The sequence below is a fragment of the Scyliorhinus canicula genome, chromosome 7 (genome assembly GCF_902713615.1).
Source record: "Scyliorhinus canicula chromosome 7, sScyCan1.1, whole genome shotgun sequence".
In the NCBI taxonomy this organism is placed as follows: domain Eukaryota; kingdom Metazoa; phylum Chordata; class Chondrichthyes; order Carcharhiniformes; family Scyliorhinidae; genus Scyliorhinus; species Scyliorhinus canicula.
The window spans coordinates 60,051,870-60,072,145 of record NC_052152.1 but is presented as its reverse complement, the minus strand read 5'-3'; the positions used below and the strand labels follow the sequence as shown (position 1 = coordinate 60,072,145).

General features: G+C 44.1%; 1 protein-coding gene across 2 annotated transcripts in view; it reads right to left on the bottom strand.

Moving 5' to 3' along the window:
* Positions 1-12,029: 12,029 nt before the first annotated feature.
* Positions 12,030-20,276, bottom strand: part of med14 (mediator complex subunit 14) — a 105,109-nt gene continuing 96,862 nt past the window's right edge. For both annotated transcript variants that reach the window (XM_038802115.1, XM_038802116.1), the window contains 3 exons: positions 17,662-17,787; positions 15,262-15,451; positions 12,030-13,041 (listed from right to left, as the gene is read on the bottom strand). In XM_038802115.1, the coding sequence (XP_038658043.1) occupies positions 12,968-13,041; positions 15,262-15,451; positions 17,662-17,787 (390 nt within the window). In that variant the 3' untranslated portion in view covers positions 12,030-12,967. The remainder of the gene's footprint in view (positions 13,042-15,261; positions 15,452-17,661; positions 17,788-20,276) is intronic.

The following is a 20,276-nucleotide window of genomic DNA, read 5'->3' as shown; positions in this document are numbered from 1 at the left end:
CTGAATCACAAATCAGAATTTGGCTCCTTTTGGACAATCGGGGGAACGCCCATTTTCTCTCTTCCCTTATTTTCCTTTTTAATATAAATTTCGAGTATCCAATTTTTTTTTCCAATTAGGGCAGTTTTTTGTGGCTAATCCACCTACCCTGCACATGTTTGGGTGGGTGGGTGACATCCACGCAGACATGGGGAGAATGTGCAAACGCCACACAGACAGTGACCCGGGGCTGGGATTGAACCTGTGCCCTCTGTGCCATGAGGCAGCAGTGCTAACCACTGCACCACCCTTTCTCCTCTCCTGTTGATATAGGTTGCCAGCTCTCTGCGATTGGGCTGGAGTCTCCAGGATTTGAAGGTCAACTTGTGTGTGGAATCTTGGGGGGGAAAAAAATCATCGTGACTTTTTTTTCTTGTCATTTTCTTTACTAACTACAAAAGATATTGAAAATTGTAATGGGAGGGTGTTGTTTGGCCACCAGTCAGCATCATTGAATTGGTGAATGAGTCTTTTTGATTTCTAGTTGGCACAAGATGGCAGTGTGTCAAAGGGTGGATTTGTTGGTTGGCTGACTGGAGCGTGGGCAAGTCATGCGCTGAAACCTCCAGGAACACATCTAATCACAACTAGCATCTTTCCATCTTTGAATTTTTCTGTGATATTTTATTCTTGTTCTTTCTGCTACTTATGTTGCTCACACTTATTCACTTAGTGCTGGCTAAATTTGGAACTTTAATTTTTTTTAAATGGTTGCCGCTGCAAGATGGTAGATGATATAGATATGAGGCTGGTGGTGGATAGTGTCCAAGCATATTGTGATGAACGGTATTAATAACTGCCGTAAACGGTACCTGACCTTTAAGAGGCTTGGAACCCTGGGGGACTCTGCCTCTGGCTACGCCCCCAGGAAACAGTATATAGGATAAGGCTCCATGTGGCGAGCACACTTCTCTCGAATGCTGTCCTGTTCACTGCATATTAAAGCCTTTGATTACCGACCTCGCTCTCATGTTGTAATTGAGAGTGCCTCACATATCAAAGCTGTTCAAGAGCTGAAACAGCCTGTAATGGTGAATGGGAACTAAGTGACTAAGAATGAAAAATCAAGCTTTTGGGGCAAGGTACACTTGGAAGAAATAATCTTGTTATAAGAACCAGGAATAGGCCAGCTGCCCCTTCGAGCCTGCTCCTCCATTCAATGAGATCATGGCTGATCTTTTGTGGACTCAGCTCCACTTTCCTGCCCGAACACCATAACCCTTTTTTCTTCAAAAAACTATCTATCTTTATCTTGAAAACATTCAATGAAGGAGCCTAAACTGCTTCACTGGGCAGGGAATTCCATAGATTCACAACCCTTTGGGTGAAGAAGTTCCTCCTGAGCTCCGTCCTAAATCTGCTTCCCCTTATTTTGAGGCTATGCCCCCAGGTTCTGCTTTCACCTGCCAGTAGAAACCACCTGCCCACATCTATCCTATCTATTCCCTTCATAATTTTATGTTTCTATAAGATCCCCCAGCATCCTTCTAAATTCCAATGAGTGCAGTCCCAGTCTACTCAACCTCTCGTTATATCACAAACAATAGTCTTAACCAGTATTTGTGCGTACGAGAATAGAATCATCACCTTTTACAGCACAAAAGGAGTGATTTGTTGATCAAATCATACAGAGTGTTCCTTCGGTTGTTTGTAATAAGCGGACGGTACAGACTGTACTCACCCAGCCATGTGCTTGTATAACTCACAACATCTGCTGTTAGATATGATTCTGTGATTAAGTTGAACAATCCTGTGTGTACCAATTGTTACAAGAACAGCCAATTTCAGGTAATTGGTTGAGCTTGTCAGGTGGCTTATGAGTTTGCTGCAAGCGACATACATTCACAAGCAGGGACCTGAACTCTGCAAACAAAGGAATATGTTCAAGCCGTGCACTTTATTAAAAAAAAAAGTTACCCAGAAGCATGGGGAGCCTATGGTTCCATATTCATCTCTCCAGAGCAATGTCTTGGCCATCAGTCAACTTGCCAACTAATCAACACCTTTACTCCCATATTATAATTTTGTGATCTGAAATGTAACAATAAATCTGCCTCAAACACTGCAGGTGGCAGCAAGTTCCAGGAAGAATAAAACACTTCTAAATTCTTTGTTTGATTCATGAATTGCTATTGTATATTTATGCTCTGTTGTTTTGGACTCAAGTGGAGTTTTTCCAAATCTATCCTACAAAATCCCCGAATAACTTTCTAAACCTTCAGATTTCCTCCTTGCCAGAAAAAAAGAGAGTCCCCGCCTGCTTAGTTTTACACATTGATTGCATCCTCTTAGTCATAGATTTATAGCGATGCAGCACCAATGTATTCTCCAATATGAAATTTGCCTTAACGTATGCATATTAGTCCATCAATAAAAAAATAACCGATTTTGTGTCACAAAGGTCTTTGATTTTAGAACTGTCATCGTCGAGACAAGACAATGTGGGGAAACAGCCAAAACTTTAGCACTGCTGCCTCACAGTGACCATGGGTGACTGTGTGGAGTTTGCATATTCTCCCTGTGTCTGCGTGGGCTTCCTCTGGATGCTCCAGTTTCTTCCCACGGTCCAAAGATTTTTTAAAAATTAGTACCAGATTATTTTTTTCCAATTAAGGGGCAATTTACTGTGGCCAATCCATCTACCCTGCCTATCTTCTGGTTGTGGGGGTGAAACTCACGCAGACACAAGAACGTGCAAACTCCATGCAGACAGTGACTGGGGCCGAGATCGAATCCAGATCCTCAGCACCGTGAGGCAGCAGTACTAACTACCATGCCGCCCCCTCCCAGTCCAAAGATGTGCAGGTTAGATGGATTGACTGTGAAATTGCCCCTCAGTGGTCAAAGGTTAGGTGGGGTTGCAGGGGAGTAGCCTATGTAGGGTGCTCTTTCAGAGGGTCGGTACAGACTCAATGGGCCAAATGGCCTCCTTCTTCATTCTTCAATTAGGATTGAGGCACAGTGATAGAAGAAGAGCTTTACTATATTTGCCCTGTACCAGGCCCTCTGGTAGTGGGAATTCACTTTTGACCTAAATTGAATGCAACATTTATTAAAAAAGGAATTCGGTTCCAATAATTCCAGTAGATGTGATACTTAAAAGATAGAAATAGAAGGAGGACATTCAGCCCTTCAAGTGTGCTCTGCCATTCATTATGTTCATGGCTGATCATCCAACTCAATAGCCTGATCCTCCCTTTCCCCATATCCTTCAATCCCCATTGCCCCAAGTCTATATCTAACTGCTTCTCAAAAACAGTGTTTTGGCTTCAACTGCTTTCAGTGGTATTTGAATTCCACAGACCAACAACTTTCTGGAAGACATTTCTCCTCATCTCAGTCCTAAAAGGTCTACCACATATCCTCAGACTGTGACCCCTGGTTCTGGACACCCCCATCATCAGGAACATCCTTCCTGCATCTACCCTGTGTAGTCCTGTAAGAATGTTGTAGGTTTCTATGTGATTCACCCTCGTTCTCCTGAACTCCAGCGAATACAATGATGAGGCTTCTCAATTACAGGAAGGTGGGAGACTTCCACAACCAGACGGAAAGAAAATTTGAGTCTCTCGTTTATCTTAGAGTTCTAATCATCTAACAGGAAGCAGAACCTGGGCAGTAGGTTAATTTTGATTGTCTGCACTCTCCCTGCCAGTGAGTGGGGGTGTGTCCCATCTCTGCAGGGCCCTTTTGACTTCCTAGTCTGTTTTTAAAACTCTTTTTCTAAAACAAAGTCAAAGCATTTCATCCACTATGCTGAAGCTAGATTGTTCGAAAAATATGATGTCAAAGAACATTGAAGTGATTGAATATTACATGGTATTTTTTGTCTGATTTTATTCAACACCTTCTGAATAAGCATGTTTTCCCAAACTTGTTTTGACTACTCGGTTTCTCAAAACTCATTCAGATAATATTCACAATTCAAACAATCACACAAATAATAAGCTAGAAAATTAAACACATGTATTTATTTTAAAATTGAGGTACACCAAAAGAAATAATCATACAAATAAATATGGATACTTAAAAAAAAAGTGATTTAAAAAATGAAATTCAAATGAAAACATCAACATTCAAGAATAGCTTTTGCTTTAACATTAGCACCTATTCAAATTTGGAACCTCCTGCCAAGGCTGGAAACAAATGGTATTACAATTGGAAATGACGGTTCTTCAGCGTATGACAACAGATTAAAACTGATGTCAGGAAAGGTAAAATCCACACCAGAGGTTGTTAGATCTATGTGGCCAGCTTTCAAGGTCAGCACTGATGCTGTTGACCATGAAATCAGAGCACACAATAAATAACTGTTTTCTGATGAAGAGTAAATTGGTCAGTTTTCCCCCCAAATCTTAGAATTTATCTGCTGTACTTCAATAAAGTAATCATAACCGTATATATAGTTTTGTTCTGAAAATGGCTTTAAAATGAGCAGTTTTTAAAATGGAATAAATAATTCCTTCATTTATACAAGATTTCCTTGAAAAACTGTTGCCAGATTTTCTCTGTGACATGCGGAAGATTTATGGAAGTAATTCTTTGGGGAAAGAGGAAAGTATACAACAAAACCACTTCGCAAACAGCCATTTAATTAAAGAACGTTTAGATGTTGAAACAATCCATTTCAAGATATTTACCTATGACAAGTTCTAATTGTATTCTTCACAAGATTTAAATTTTCATCCAGAATGTAAACAATGGCTGATTTCAAGTCAGCAGCAACACTATGGTGTGGAGTTTCCCTTTTTTTGGTGTCAGTTTGAACCTGGCACCATGTCCGCAGGATCTCCAGGTAATGTCATAAAGCAGATTAAACTGTCAATCACACTGAAGTATTCTAAGACGGCAAACCAGGAAATAAAACAAACTGAACTTTACACTTTTAGCCTAAAAAATTTACAGAGCAAAATAAATGTTTGAGACATACACATAGAACCCAGTGGAAGCTGAAATATCACAAATGAAATAAAACATATTTTAGCAGTGAATTTTTACCATAATGGAGGAATTGACATGCCAAAATAATCGTTTTTCAGGGACAGTAATTGTTCAGTAGTAATTATGAATTAGTACACCATTAAAACCCCAGTGACACCTCACACAAGGTGCAACGTTTTCAAGATTTTTTTTGAAACAAGACTAATAAGAACAAAGACCAAAGAAAAGTACAGCACAGGAACAGGCCCTTCGGCCCTCCAAGCCCGTGCCGACTATGCTGCCTGACTAAACTAAAATCTTCTATACTTCCTGGGTCCTTATCCCTCTATTCCCAACCTATTCATGTATTTGTCAAGATGCCCCTTAAATGTCATTATCGTCCCTGCTTCCACCACCTCCTCCGGCAGCGGGTTCCAGGCACCCACTACCCTCTGTGTAAAAAACTTGCCTTGTACATCTCTTCTAAGGTAGGGGCCTCACGGTAGCATGGTGGTTAGCATCAATGCTTCACAGCTCCAGGGTCCCAGGTTCGATTCCCGGCTGGGTCACTGTCTGTGTGGAGTCTGCACGTCCTCCCCGTGTGTGCGTGGGTTTCCTCCGGGTGCTCCGGTTTCCTCCCACAGTCCAAAGATGTGTGGGTTAGGTGGATTGGCCATGCTAAATTGCCCGTAGTGTAAGGTTAATGGGGGGATTGTTGGGTTACGGGTATACGGGTTACGTGGGTTTAAGTAGGGTGATCATTGCTCGGCACAACATCGAGGGCCGAAGGGCCTGTTCTGTGCTGTACTGTTCTATGTTCTAAACCATGCCCCTTAAACCTATGCTCCCCTAGTAATTGACCTCTCTACCCTGGGGAAAAGCCTCTGACTATCCACTATGCCCCTCATAATTTTGTAGACCGCTATCAGGTCACCCCATAACCTCCGTCGTTCCAATGAGAACAAACCGAGTTTATTCAACCGCTCCTCATAGTTAATGCCCTCCATACCAGGCAACATCCTGGTAAATCGCTTCTGTACCCTCACCCTTCTTCAGCCCTCACTTCCACCCTATCCCCATAACCCAATAACCCCTCCTAACCTTTTTGGACACTAAGGGCGATTTAGCATGGCCATTTAGCATGGCCAATCCACCAAACCTGCACGTCTTTGGACTGTGGGAGGAAACCGGAACACCCGGAGGAAATCCCCGCAGACACGGGGAGAACGTGCAGACTCCGCCCAGACAGTGACCGAGCGGGGAATCGAACCTGGGACCCTGGCGCTGTGAAGCCACAGTGCTAGCCACGTGGGCTGGATGTGTACTTTGAGGGGGGGGGGGGGGGGGAGGTGGGTTTAGAGGTCGTTCCCTTGCAGGACTCCTCAAGCCTCACCCGTTCCATGTTCAGTTCTCGTATCCGTCCCCTCACACTCTTGACTGTGGCCGCCCAATGGTACTACTGTAGATTTGGTAGGGCTAGGCAGCCCATGTTTTTCCTCCTTCGCAGTGTCGACTTAGGGATCCTTTGGCTCTCCCGTAGGTGTGGGACAAATTTCTTATAGAAGTCCGTTCCCGGCACCTTCCCCACCTGCATGAAGCTGATACTCGCCATGATCTCTCGCAGTTCTATTGGTGCTTCCAGCTCCCCCCAACTGGCATGTCTAGTCCATCTAGGAACCATTTAATCGCCGCATCCCCGTCCGGGGGGGGGGGGGGGGGGCTGGTATACAGCCCTTTGTAAAAGATTGGTTGACCTCATTTTGCTCCATTACCAGTCTGCTTCTGCTTTTTCCTCTCCACCAGAAGCTCTACGGTCGGGGCTTTGGAATATTTTCTGTCGACCTCCAGCATGGAGTCGATCAGTTTTTACCTGGCCACCCTTTCTTCCCTATCTCTTCGTGCCTTCTAGACTACAACTTCTACCCTAACCACCACCTTCAGTGCCCCCAGAACGTGGAAGTTGAGACTTCCCCGGTTATTTGTAACATACCGGCCAATGGCTATTTTTTTGTCAGAAGACGTTATTGGCTAGTAGGTCCAACCTCCACATGGGGTGCTGGGTACGGCCCGTCTCCAACCTGATACCCACCTAATGTGGAGCATGGTCGGAGATAACTATCGTGGAATATTCCGCTCTTACTATTCCTGGAAGCACCACTTTCCCTACTGCAAAGAAGTCTTGATGTGGAGATGCCGGCGTTGGCCTGGGGTGAGCACAGTAAGAAGTCTTACAACACCAGGTTAAAGTCCAACAGGTTTGATTCAAACACGAGCTTTCGGAGCGCGGCTCCTTCCTCAGGTTCCTCATGTTCCTCAGGTGAACATTCACCTGAGGAAGGAGCTGTGCTCCGAAAGCTCGTGTTTGAATCAAACCTGTTGGACTTTAACCTGGTGTTGTAAGACTTCTTACTGTGCAAAGAAGTCTATCCTCGAGTATGCCTTGTGGACTGGCAAAAAGAATGACAATTCTCTCTCACCGGGTGTCGGAACTGCCATGGGTCTACCGCCCCCATCTGCTCGATGAATGTTCCCAGTTCGCTAGCCATGCCTGTTCTTTTCCCCGATCTGGGGTTCGATTGGTCTGTCAGTGGGTCCTGTACACAGTTGAAGTCACGTCTCCCCCCCCCCCCCCCCCGCTCCATGATCAGTCGGCACGTGTCAATGTCGGAGATTTCTGCCATGGTCCTTTTTATGAAGCCTGTGTCGTCCCGGTTGGGCATGTACACATTTACCAGTGCCCAGTCGAGGATACCACTGACCATGACATACGTCGCTCTTGGTCCGTAACGGTCCTTGTCACAGAACCTCTTACTGATCAATATGGCTACTGCCCCAGCTCTTGTCCCGTAGCATGAATGGTACGCCTGCCCCACCCAGCTTTTTCTTACCCGCAGTCTGTCCTTCTCCCTGTGTTTCCTGCAGGAAGACTGTCGGCTTTCAGGCTTCTTATGTGGGCGAACACTCCAGATCTTTTCACCACGCCGTCAAGTCCCCTAACATTTCAGGTGACGATCCTGGTGCGGGGTTTTGTCCCCCCCAGTCCTGCGGGATCAACCATACTTACCTGGTGGATGTGCCCCTACACTCCGGGGTTTCCCTTTATTAGGGGGCTGTCCAAAATGACTACGGTCATCATTCTCGCCATGAGACCGGGACCCTGTGCTCCGGGGTTTCCCTTTATCCAGGGGGCACCCAAAGTGGCCGCCAACTGTGTACGCGCCACATGGGTGCACCCCTGAACTCCAGGGTTTCCCTTTGTTTTGCGACCCTCCAAGGTGGTTGCTTGTGGCGCCATCTTGTTTCTTCAGCCTGTTCCCCACTTGAAGGCGGTAGAAATCCAACTTTTTTCCTGCTCTGTTCCTTTTGTGTTCCTTCCCCCCATCTCTGCGTCGCCCATTCCCTCCTCTGCTTTCCCTTTCTCCTTCCCCACCCCCCCCCCCCAAAAACCAGGCGCTCCCTCCCTGCCGGGAGGTGCGTCGTGGTCCCCCTTGCTTTCTGTCTTCCCATGCTAGCTGTGTCTGTTAGGTGGTGGCCCCTCCCAGGGCTGGTCTAGCCCCTCCCTTGTGCCCACTGACAAATCGTTTCCCTCTTTAAACCCTTGCCTGCCTTCCCCAGTACTTGCTTCTTTCTGCCTTCCCAGTACTTGCTTCTTTCTATGACCCAGTCTTCACTTAATGGTTGGAACGAGGCAGTGCAGTCCCCGCGCAAACATGCTCACTGTCCAATGAGTCTTTTGCTCTCTCAGCCTTGCCCTGTAAAACTCTCATTGTTGCGGTGTCTGTCCCTTGTCGCAGCAGTTGGCTCTGACAAATTCATTTGCTTCCTCTGGGGAGTTAAAGAAGTGTTCTTTTTTTTGGTACGTGACTCAAGCTGGGAACAGCGTACCGAAAATGTACCCTGTTCTTGTACAGGGACGATTTCGCCTGGTTAAACCCGGCCTTGCGTTTTGCTAGATCTGCCCCAGTGTCTAGATTCTGATTTTGTGTCCTTCCCAGGTGCTCGCTTTCGTCTGGCATGCCCACTGCAGGATCCTCTTATGGTCCTGAAATCGGTGGAGCGTTGCGATAATCGCCCTCGGCTGCTCACCAGCCCATAGGATCGTCCTCTCCCGAGTCACCACTTTCTTCCCCAGCCCATCGATTGCCTTCTGCATGGTGGCCATCGCCTCTGCCTATCGGCTCCTTGACCGCCAACTGGATTTCTATCATGATTGCCTCCTACATGGCAGTCAGCTTCTCCATCACAAAGCTCTTCCATCCACCTTTAGTTGGTGGTGTGGTGGGGGGAGGGGCCGTGATGCTCGGGTCGCTGGCCATTCTCTCTCCTGGGTGGCTGGGGTCCCTTTGCCTCGTGTGTCTGTAGTCTTGTCTGCCTGCTGGTCGTGGCTCTTTCCCCGGTTTTGCCGTCTCTTCGGCACCCCGAGCTCCCATTTGCTGGCATCTTTTCTTGGTTGCCCTCATTTTTCTGTTGAGGGATTTTTTTTTCCCCCGTTGAAATTTGTGCAATTCAACTGAAAGTGCCTTTTTTTCCTGTCCTGGGCTCGGAGGGGAGCCACCTGATGTGCTTCTGCTCAAAACATCACCATCACCAGTACTGGGAAGTCAGCTTTTCTTTTACGCACACCAAGGAACAGTTATTTTCCTTGCTCTTCTCTCTTTCCCCCCCACTTTTTCTTTAGTTTACTTTACTTTCCTTATCTCTCTCAGAGGGAGGTTGGTGAACATGGTGTTCCTGGTCTGGTTCCTGGATCTGAGATCAGCACTGACCCGGCTTGGGCCCTGCTTGAACTTGCCCGAGCCACACTTGGCATCTCTGCTCCCTCGCCACAATCTTCGGCCCCCAATTCCAAGGCTGTTTTTTTTCTGCTGAGGACCTCCAATTTTTGGTAGTTTCCCTTCAATCAGGCAGATAAGCCCAAAGTGCCAAGGAGCCTGCGCGCGAGCCACCCAAGATGCGGGTGCTCCTCCATGCCACCGCACCTGATGTCCAAGTGACATCACATGAAATGAAAATCGTTTATTGTCACGAGTAGGCTTCAATGAAGTTACTGTGAAAAGCCCCTAGTCGCCACATTCCGGCGCCTGTCCGGGGAGGCTGGTACGGGAATTGAACCGTGCTGCTGGCCTGATTAAAAGCCAGCGATTTAGCCGAGTCAGCTAAACATTCGATGGCCTGCTGCAATTTGTTCAGACTTCACTTTTGAAGTCGTTTCTTCTTTTGTTGCCTGGTTCAGTACCGATCGGCCATCCCCTTTTGGGATACTTACACCATCTGGATTTAAAACATTTTGCGTCCAATTTCCATTGCGACTGTGTGAAACAGGCCTAAACAGTGATCTCCGGCCGAAGTTCCCACATGTGCGACAGCTCCATTACATACCACACCGGAAGTCTTTCGGTTATCTTCAATTGTGCTTCTCCGATCCCAACCACGTTTTCACTTTAAATCTAGTCCGTGGTATGTACTCTGAACACATTGCTTTGGAAAGTCAGGAATGTCTTTCTACAAGTGTTGTATGCTATAGAAATGCAAATTTCAGTTTGGTACCAAAGTGTATGGAAACATATATTAAGTTCAGTCAAGGAATTACTTTCAGTGATGGAGAAAAGTGGCATCAACCGTAAATATGATTTCTGCCAAAGGCAGTGTGTCAATACAATTATCCGTATTGGGGTGGCACGGCAGCCCAGTGGTTAGCACTGCTGCTTCACGGCACCGAGGACTCGGGTTCGATCCCGGCCCCAGGTCACTGTGCGTGTGGAGTTTGCACATTCTTCCAGTGTCCGCGTGGGTCTCACCCCACAACCCAAAAAAGATGTGCAGGCTAGGTGAATTGGCTATGTAAATTGCCCCTTAATTTGGAAAACAAAAAGAATTGGGTACTCTAAATTAAAAAACAATTATCCATAGTAAGATAATAGATCACCAGGAACTCTAACAAGTTGATGCTCCACAGGGAAGCGTGGGCTCCTGTAGCCAACATCTTGCATGTCAGCTAAAAGGAGGTTGGAGATGTTAACTCCAATAAGCAGGCGGTGGAAGGAGCAAAGAAAGGACTCAGAAGTTAGGAGAATTAAGATTGTTGCTCAAGGCAGCAGAAGATGCCACAATGGGCCGAGAGTGCAAAGAGAGGGCAATGAGTGTACAGGTGAGTTTGTTCAAGACGACTCAAGCCTGGATAATCTGGAGGCGAAGGTTGTCTGAGGACTACTGATGGATTGAAGTAGGGAAACAAAAAAAAAAAGGTGATTAAGAACGCGAATGGAGGTTTGTCCTTCATTGCTAGAGGGATGGAATTTAAGACTAGGGAGGTTATGATGCAACTGCAAAAGGTGTTAGTGAGGCCATACCTGGAGTAGTTCAGTTTTGGTCTCCTTACCCGAGAAAGGACGTACTGGCGCTGGAGGGTGTGCAGAGGAGATTCACTAGGTTAATCCCAGAGTTGAGAGGGTTGGATTAAGAGGAGAAGTTGAGTAGACTGGGACTGTACTTGTTGGAATTTAGAAGGATGTGGGGGAGATCTTGTAGAAACATATAAAATTATGAAGGGGATAGATGCGGGCAAGTTTTTCCACTGGTGGGTGAAAGCAGAACTAGGGGGCAAAGCCTCAAAATAAGGGAAAGCAGATTTAGGACTGAACTTCGGAGGAACTTCTTCACCCAAAGGATTGTGAATTACTGGAATTCCTTGCCCAGTGAAGCAGTTGAGGCTCCTTCATTAAATGTTTTTAAGATAAAGACATAGTTTTTTGAAGAATAAAGGATTATGGTGTTCAGGCAGGCAAATGGAGCTGAGTCCGCAAAAGATAAGCCATGATCTCATTGAATGGCGGAGCAGGCTCGAAGGGCCAGATGGCCTACTCCTGCTCCTAATTCTTATGATGAAAGGAGGACAGTAAAAGGGGAGGAACAGAAAGGAATGCAGCACATGACAGGGGTTGGAAAAGCGAGATATAGTGGATCAGGCGTAGAGCGAAGAAAGCATGCAGAGAATGAAGGAGAGGGCAAGTAAACTTGTTGCTCAAGATAACAGATACCACAATGAACACCAGGCAATTCTGAGTCACCTATGAGAGACAATATGAAACAGCTTTTTAATATAACTTCAATAATTATAATTATATTAAACTCATCACTAAACAGCCAAAGTATGACTTTAAAATTAAAACAAATTCTGTTGATGTGCAGCCTTCTGACTATCACCCCATCAAAATAAAGAAACTATTTTGAAGTTGTATTGTCAAAATTACTGTTAAACAAGGTAGCAATAAAAAGTAGATAAAAATAATAGAAATACTTACCGAATTATTTAAGCATTTCAGAAAATTCAATGAGGGGCGAGACAAAAACCTAGTGCAATTGTACAACCAAACGTTTGCTGCTGCACCCAGGTGTACACATTATCAATGTTGTATGAATAAGGTGTTTCATGGGATGGTGGTTTTATCTGCTTGTTTATTAAATATGGTTTCTAAGGCAATATGACCAAAGAACTCAACTTTTCTGTAAAGATTTAAAGCAGTCATATTAAAAATACAGCTCCAGTACTTTAAAGTTTCACAATTTACTTTACAACAACCAAGGTAACAAATAAGTTTGAGAATGAATAGAACTCAAGCTATTTTGCCAGAACATGTGAAAATTGACAGATTTGCATTTTCTAAAAAATATTCTTCTCATTGTCATAACCTAATGATCTTCTCCTTGTAAATATTACAGAATGGTTAAATCTAACTTAACCAAACAGGAATCTTTCCGATTTATATTTTCCTTGAAATGCAGTTTATAAAATACACCATATAACAGCAGGTAAACAAAGTCATGAATGTATCTTTTGATGGAAGAAGTTCATCCCTGAAGAATAAATTATATCATGCTCTCAAGTCATGTTGGAGCATGATTTTGATAATCCTTGATTTTGTTTTGCATCACACACTGTCCACCTAATTATGTTGTACTCAATCCTTTCTTCTTCACTTGAAGGACTCCTAAGGCAGGCTGTAGTGCATTACTGTCGACCCCCAGGGGGCAGTGTTAGGTTTGCCATCAATTCCCTCACTGCTGCATAGATTGTGCAGTCACCTGAAAAAGTAACATTGTTAATATTAGAAAATGCACAAAAGGGGGCAAGTGACTACTACAATCCAATAAGTAATAATGAACATGCTCTGTTCGGTGAAATGTGCTCTTTAACATACCAGTTATGATTACTGCATTATAATGAAGGACAAGGTTTTATTTATGATATAAACATGCATTCTCCCAGTGTCTGCGTGGGTCTAACCCCCCACAACCCAAAAAGGTGTGCAGGGTAGGTGGATACCCTGCACTGACCATACTAAATTGCCCCTTAATTGGAAAAAAATATAATTGGCTACTCTAATTTTAAAGAAAAAAAAAATGATACAAACCTGAAGGAAACAGGAAAACAAAAGAAAATGGCTGTTTCAGAAATGTGAAGCAACAAAGCACCGGGCTCCAATTAGACACCCAAATATGAATTCTTCATTTAACTTGTTTTTAAAATAACTTCATAGTACCCAATTCATTTTTTTCCAATTAAGGGGCAATTTAGCGTGACCAATCCACCTACCCTGCACATCTTTTGGGTTGTTGGGGCGAAACCCACGCAAACACAGGAGAATGTGCAAACTCCACACGGACAGTGACCCAGAGCCGGGATCGAACCTGGCGCCGTGAGGCAGCAATGCTAACCACTGTGCCACCATGCTGCCCTAACCTCATTTAACTTAATGGTCATTGGTAAAGTCCAGGTGAGGAACTGTTAAATTTAAAACCAACTGTTAATTAATATGCACTACATTTTGAAAGATATATTAGTGCTTCTAGAGAGGCCATTATACAAATCAGTGAACCAGTGTCAGCAAATGCTCTCAGCTCAGGTATAGCATCTAATCTTCACAAAAGTGCACTCTACATCATAGAACCCAAAATCCCTATGGTGAAGAAGAAGGCCTTTTGACCAATCGAGTCTGCAACAACACTCCAAAAGAGCACCCCACTCAGGGTCACACCCCTGCCCTATCCCTGTAACCCTCGCTAACGTGTATATCTTTGGGCTGTGGGAGGAAATCGGGGCACCCGGAAGACTCCCACGCAGACACACGGAGAAAGTACAAACTTCAGAATCGCCCAAGGCCGTAATTGAAACTGGGTCCCTGGCGCTGTGAGGCAGCAGTGCTGACTACTGGGCCAGCAGGCAATATTTTCTGCCATTTCTCAAATGTGGCATGCTGTGGCCATCTGCCATAGAGGCTCTAATTTGACTTGCCAACTAGTGCTAAATTAGGGTTAATATATGCTATGGGGTCATGCCCACCTGAAATTTAACAATCTGATTTCAAATCAGACCTTAACAGCCAGCAGAGGATGAGGTGAAAGGTGAATACCACATATAATCATGTAAAAGTCAGGTTTTTGAGACCAATTTTTAGGCAAAATGTAGGGGGTCGACTTACACAAGGGTTGAAATCCACCCTCTCCCATCATCTTGCTACCAAGCTATTTACAGCTGATTGCAGCTCTGCCAGGTTAGAGACTATTCCCGACAACCCTGCCACCAGAACTAACACAAAAGGAGGCAAAACGTATTTTTATTATTCTGAGCAGACATGAGTAGCTGATCAGTTGCCTTTGAATGAGAAGGTTTGCACAAGGGAGAGTTTGATTTCAGTGACAAGCGGGTTGAAAGTAGGAAGAGAGTTGATTTTTGGGTCAAAAATCAGGTGGGGCTCGTCTCTTACACAAGATTGACTATTACTTGGGCAAAAGCGCAGCACGGTAGCAGAGTGGGTAGCACTGTTGCTTCACAGCTCCAGGGTCCCAGGTTTGATTCCCGGCTTGAGTCACTGTGTGGAGTCTGCACGTTCTCCCCGTGTCTGCGTGGGTTTCCTCTGGGTTCTCCGGTTTCTTCCCACAAGTCCCGAAAGACGTGCTGTTAGGTCATTTGGACATTCTGAATTCTCCCTTTGTTTACCCGAACAGGAGCTGGAATGTGGCGACTAGAGGATTTTCACAGTAACTTCATTGCAGTGTTAACGTAAGCCGACTTGTGACAATAATGATTATTAAAAGAAGATTATATATGGAATCTTAAAAAGCAGCAACATAGATACTGGAAACATGCCTAAGTTTACACAAAATATCTAAATTTTGAACCCAAACATTCTTCAGTGTTGCTACACAGTTAAACTTATCATGGCTTTTTTTTTTTTTGCATTTGTAATAAATAATATAATGATGATAGACAGACATCCTGAAAATGAACAAGTTTTAGTTTACCCTGCGGTGGCTGGTGCACTTCTGAAAACCTCCTCAAGATGTTGCTAACCATTGAGGCAGCTGCTCCTGATGTGTTCTGCGGTCTTGGAATATCAGCTTGCTGTGTAGCTCCTGTTGCCATGTCATAAACAATTGGCACAATTATGCTGATCGGTTCTTGTGGAACTGTTAGTCGCTGAGTGAGTTGCAGCTTTTGGAATGTTGAGGGTTGGGTGAACAGCACAAAATAAAAATAAAAAGGAAAATCTTAAATTTGGTTTAGCAAATACAGACTTCAACATCCAGTTCCAGAACAATTTTCTTCCTTTTGGTTTTATATAATCTGTGCCATGCTCATAATTTAATTTGTAAACCGTTTCCAGTATTGCACAGGGAAATTAGCAAAATACCGCGGATACTGGAATGCTGGAAAAACTCAGCGGGTCTGACAGCATCTGTAACGAGACAAAGCAGAGTTAATGTTTCAAGTCCGTTTGGCTCTTTCTTAGAACTGAAAGGAGGGAGACTGAGTTATATATTACAGTGCAGCAGAGAGAATTTGCAACATAAAGTAGCAACTTTAAGAACAAAAGACAGATGCCGCCTGATGTGTGTGTGTGTGTGTGTGGGCGGTATTTAAAAAGAGGGGGTTTAAGATGCAGGAGAAAGATCACAATCAACAACTGTTGAACTCAATGTTGTCCCGAGGGCTGCAATGTGCCAAACCGGAAGCGGAGATGCTGCTCCTCCAGCTTCACTGGAGCACTGCAGCAGGCCAAGGACGGACATGTGGACATGAGATCAAGATACAGAGTTAAAATGGCAAGCAACAAGAAGGTTGGGGTCATGCATGCAGACTGAGTGACGATGTTTCTCAAAGCTGTCACCTAGTCTCCCCACGTAGAGACGACTCCATTGGGAGCAGGGAATACAATAGACCAAATTGAAGGATGTGCAAGTGAAACACTGCTTGGGGCCTTGAATGGTGAGGAGGGAGGAGGTAAAGAACAGGTGTTGGACCTTCTGGGATTGCAAGGGAAGGTGCATGGGAAGGAAAGTTGAGTGTGATGCAGGAGTGCGTCAGGATGTCACCACAATCTAAAGCGGTCAAACTCAATGTTGTAGATATGCATGAGGCCTTGTTTTATTAATTCTTCTGCTGCTCCACTAGATGAAACAGCTGGGACCTTAAAGTTGGATTTTGGATATAAATATATGCAATAGTGTAAATGTCTGATCTATCAAGACTGAGTATTGACGACAGTCTCTAAACAAATTGTACATGAAATTCTGCTTGTTAATGACAGCGTATTGCAAAGTGGACCATGTGCTGATGAAGAGACTTGCAGATTTTGCTGACAGTTACATGGGTACTTTCGCCTGAATACTGAAGTAATGCATCAACCAGCTCTTAGAAAGTTATAGGTTATATCATCAAGCACTATTGGTAGCCAAATAGCACGTGGTCAATGAGTTCACCTTTCTTGGAAGTGTATTATCTGTTGGCGCAAAGAATAATAAGGAATTCATGACTTGCATATAGAGAGCAAACACTACTTTTGGTAGTCTTATGTGGAGCATAAACACTGGCATGAATCACTTGGACCAAATGGCCTGTTTTTGTGTTGTACAAATGCATATGCACAAAGAATGAAATCAGCATGCAGTATCAAGGCAGGCACTAAACTGAAGGAAAATCTCCTTTCTGGATGTGAAATATTGACACTTTACATAAAGTACATTCAACAGGTCAAAAGAAAGCTTTCACCAAAGACACCCGTGTACCTCATTTCGTATTAGGCGGCAGGATGGTGTCACTAACAATGAAGGACTAGAAACTGCTAACTGAACCGGCATCAGCATTGAAGCCATGATATTCAGTGATCAGCTCTGTTGAGCTAGATGAGTTAGGATGGATGGTGTATGTTTGCCAAACCAACTGATTTGTGTAGAACTGGCAGATGGTAGAAGAGAGCATGGCAGACAACAAAAGCATTTCAAGGACACACCAAAGATTCATTTGAAGCAATGCAAAATTAGTTGCCAACTCAGGAAACTTTGGCCATAGACGGTAACAGCTGAGGTACATTGAGCTATGACACAAGGCCAGTTTGAAGGCGAGTCTCAAATGACAGTAGAATCAGCAATGGCAGAAGAATAAATAAAGAACTCCTCTAGGTACATTGATATTTGAAGTTTGGGATAAGACAATGTCCCTTAGTCATCAACACACCCATCTAACATGCTTATATTCCCTCTACTGTTGGTACCATCATCCTAGATTATGAAAGACACAACGCACTTTGTTTAATATTCACATTATTGTGCCACCGATCCTAACAGTCTCTCACAGTTAATAAGTTACAATTTCATGACCATGGACTGCAATAAATGCAAAATAAACATGGTAGCTCTACTTACAAAGAACAGCATTTTGGATTTCAGCACTACTGCAGGTGTTCCTGGTGGAGCAATTGGTGGAGCACTAGGAGGAATTGTCAAACAGAACTGCACATTCCACCTTATCTGGGTGGTCTGATCTGGAAACTGTTCACAACAAAATAGAGCTTAATTTCATGAAATGTTAAATAAAGATGACACTGGTTTTGAATCTAGAGATGTTCTCCAAATGCTTTTTCTACTTGAATCAATATAGACTTGTGTCTAGGAAACATTTGTGTCACATAGTTTCACGTGCAAAATACTGTATTCAATATTTTCTTCTGAGAGTAGCATTTCCAGTGAAGTTACAAAGAACATTACTTCATCAAGATCATTTTGCAATATACTTGTTTTTTTAAACTAACATTGCAGTCACATTGCCTTTGTAATAAAATTGAGCATAACAGAAAACAACTTAACAAAAAAATTGGTCAGTGAGGCACAACATTAAGATAATCTGGATGATAGATAATTATATTATTATATCTCAAAAATGCACTGCCATGAATAGCATAAACCTTAAGCCAGCAGTGTTACTTTCTGCTGAATCAAAAGCAGTGTGAGGGATCAAATTTGTAATCCACTAACTGGTTTCCCAGAATTTTGTACGTTTAAACTTAACAACCATACCAGCAATTTTAAACAGATTATTTAGCTTACTTTAATATCTGGAATCACAAACTCTGGCGAGTTAAAAATGCTTTGAGGAGACTATTAATCAGAATTAGATTGAGCTACATATTTTGTACTAGCCAAGTATACAGGTCAAATATCTGATGAAAAAGTGAAACCACAAGTTACTACAAATCCTATGCCATTGAAAAAATGCTATGTGCTTAGTTTGAAAGAGCCAACCATAATGCTTTTAACATGATCGATTAATTTGGAACTGCCTCCTTCTGTATTCATCGCTCAAAAAAAAAAATCCCTTCATTTGCAAAATTCCAATTGTTTAGCCTATTGGTTCTGTTCACCAAAAAACATTTCTGCAGCTACTGATGTTCTCACCCACACCCTCACCTCTCCACCTTAATTACCAATAAAACCATTACTTACTCTCACCCTGCTCCTGACCCCCTGGCCAAATCTCCCCTTTCTCAAATCGGAGGTCAGCAGACTTGAAGGGATGTGGTCATATGGTGGCCAACTGGTTTAGTCAATCACTGCGTGATATGGCTGGATTAAATCTGCTAAAACTGCTCGATATTCCAGGATCATCCTGGAATGCACAGGTAACTCCCAACTTATTTCCTTTACTGCAAATTGTCTTCTTGAACACTTTTATCACCCTCCAATAGTAATTGTGAGGATTTCTTTGTTATTAAGATAGAGACCATCCAATCAGTTGCCTCTGCCACATCTGTCTCTTCCTTCCCACCTGGCCAAAGTTAGTCTAATGTTCCATACAGTGACTACAATTCAGTAAGTTTTAAAGTGTTGGTGGACAAGGATAAGAGTGGTCCTCGAGTGAATGTGCTAAATTGGGGTTGAAAGGAATTTAGGACCAGCATGTTCCTGTGCGGAAGGAGGATAAATACGGAAAATTTCAGGAACCTTGGATAACGAGGGATATCGTAGGCCTCGTCAAAAAGAAAAAGGAGGCATTAGTCAGGGTTAGAAGGCTGGGAACAGACGAAACCTGTGTGGAATATAAGGAAAGTAGGAAGGAACTTAAACAAGAAGTCAGGAGGGCTAGAAGGGGTCACGAAAAGTCATTGGCAAATAGGGTTAAGGAAAATCCCAAGGCTTTTTATACGTACATAAAAAGCAAGAGGGTAGCCAGGGAAAGGGTTGGCCCACTGAAGGACAGGGGAGGGAATCTATGTGTGGAGCCAGAGGAAATGGGCGAGGTACAAGATGAATACTTTGCATCAATATTCACCAAAGAGAAGGAATTGGTGAATGTTGAGTCTGGAGAAGGGTGTGTAGTTAGCCTGAGTCACATTGAGATCCAAAAAGAAGAGATAGATAGATAGAACAGTACAGCACAGAACAGGCCCTTCGGCCCTTGATGTTGTGCCGAGCAATGATCACCCTACTCAAACCCACGTATCCACCCTATACCCGTAACCCAACAACCCCCCCCCCCCCAAACCTTACTTTTAAGGACACTACGGACAATTTAGCATGGCCAATCCACCTAACCCGCACATCTTTGGACTGTGGGAGGAAACCGGAGCGCCCGGAGGAAACCCACGCACACACGAGGAGGACGTGCAGACTCCACACAGACAGTGACCCAGCCGGGAACCGAACCTGGGACCCTGGAGCTGTGAAGCATTTATGCTAACCACCATGCTACCGTGCTGCCCCATTTACAGAAGGAGGCCATTCAGCCCATCGAGTCTGCACCGGCCCTTGGATAGAGCATCCAACCCAAGTACATACCTCCTCCATCCCATCCCCTTAACAACCCAGTATCGCCAATTAACCCTTTTGTACACTAAGGGCAATTTATCATGGCCAATCCACCTGACCTGCATGTCTTTGGACTGTGGGAGGAAACCGGAGCACCCGGAGGAAACCCACGCAGACACGGGGAGAACATGCAGACTCCACACAGACACTGACCCAAGCCGGGAATCGAACCTAGG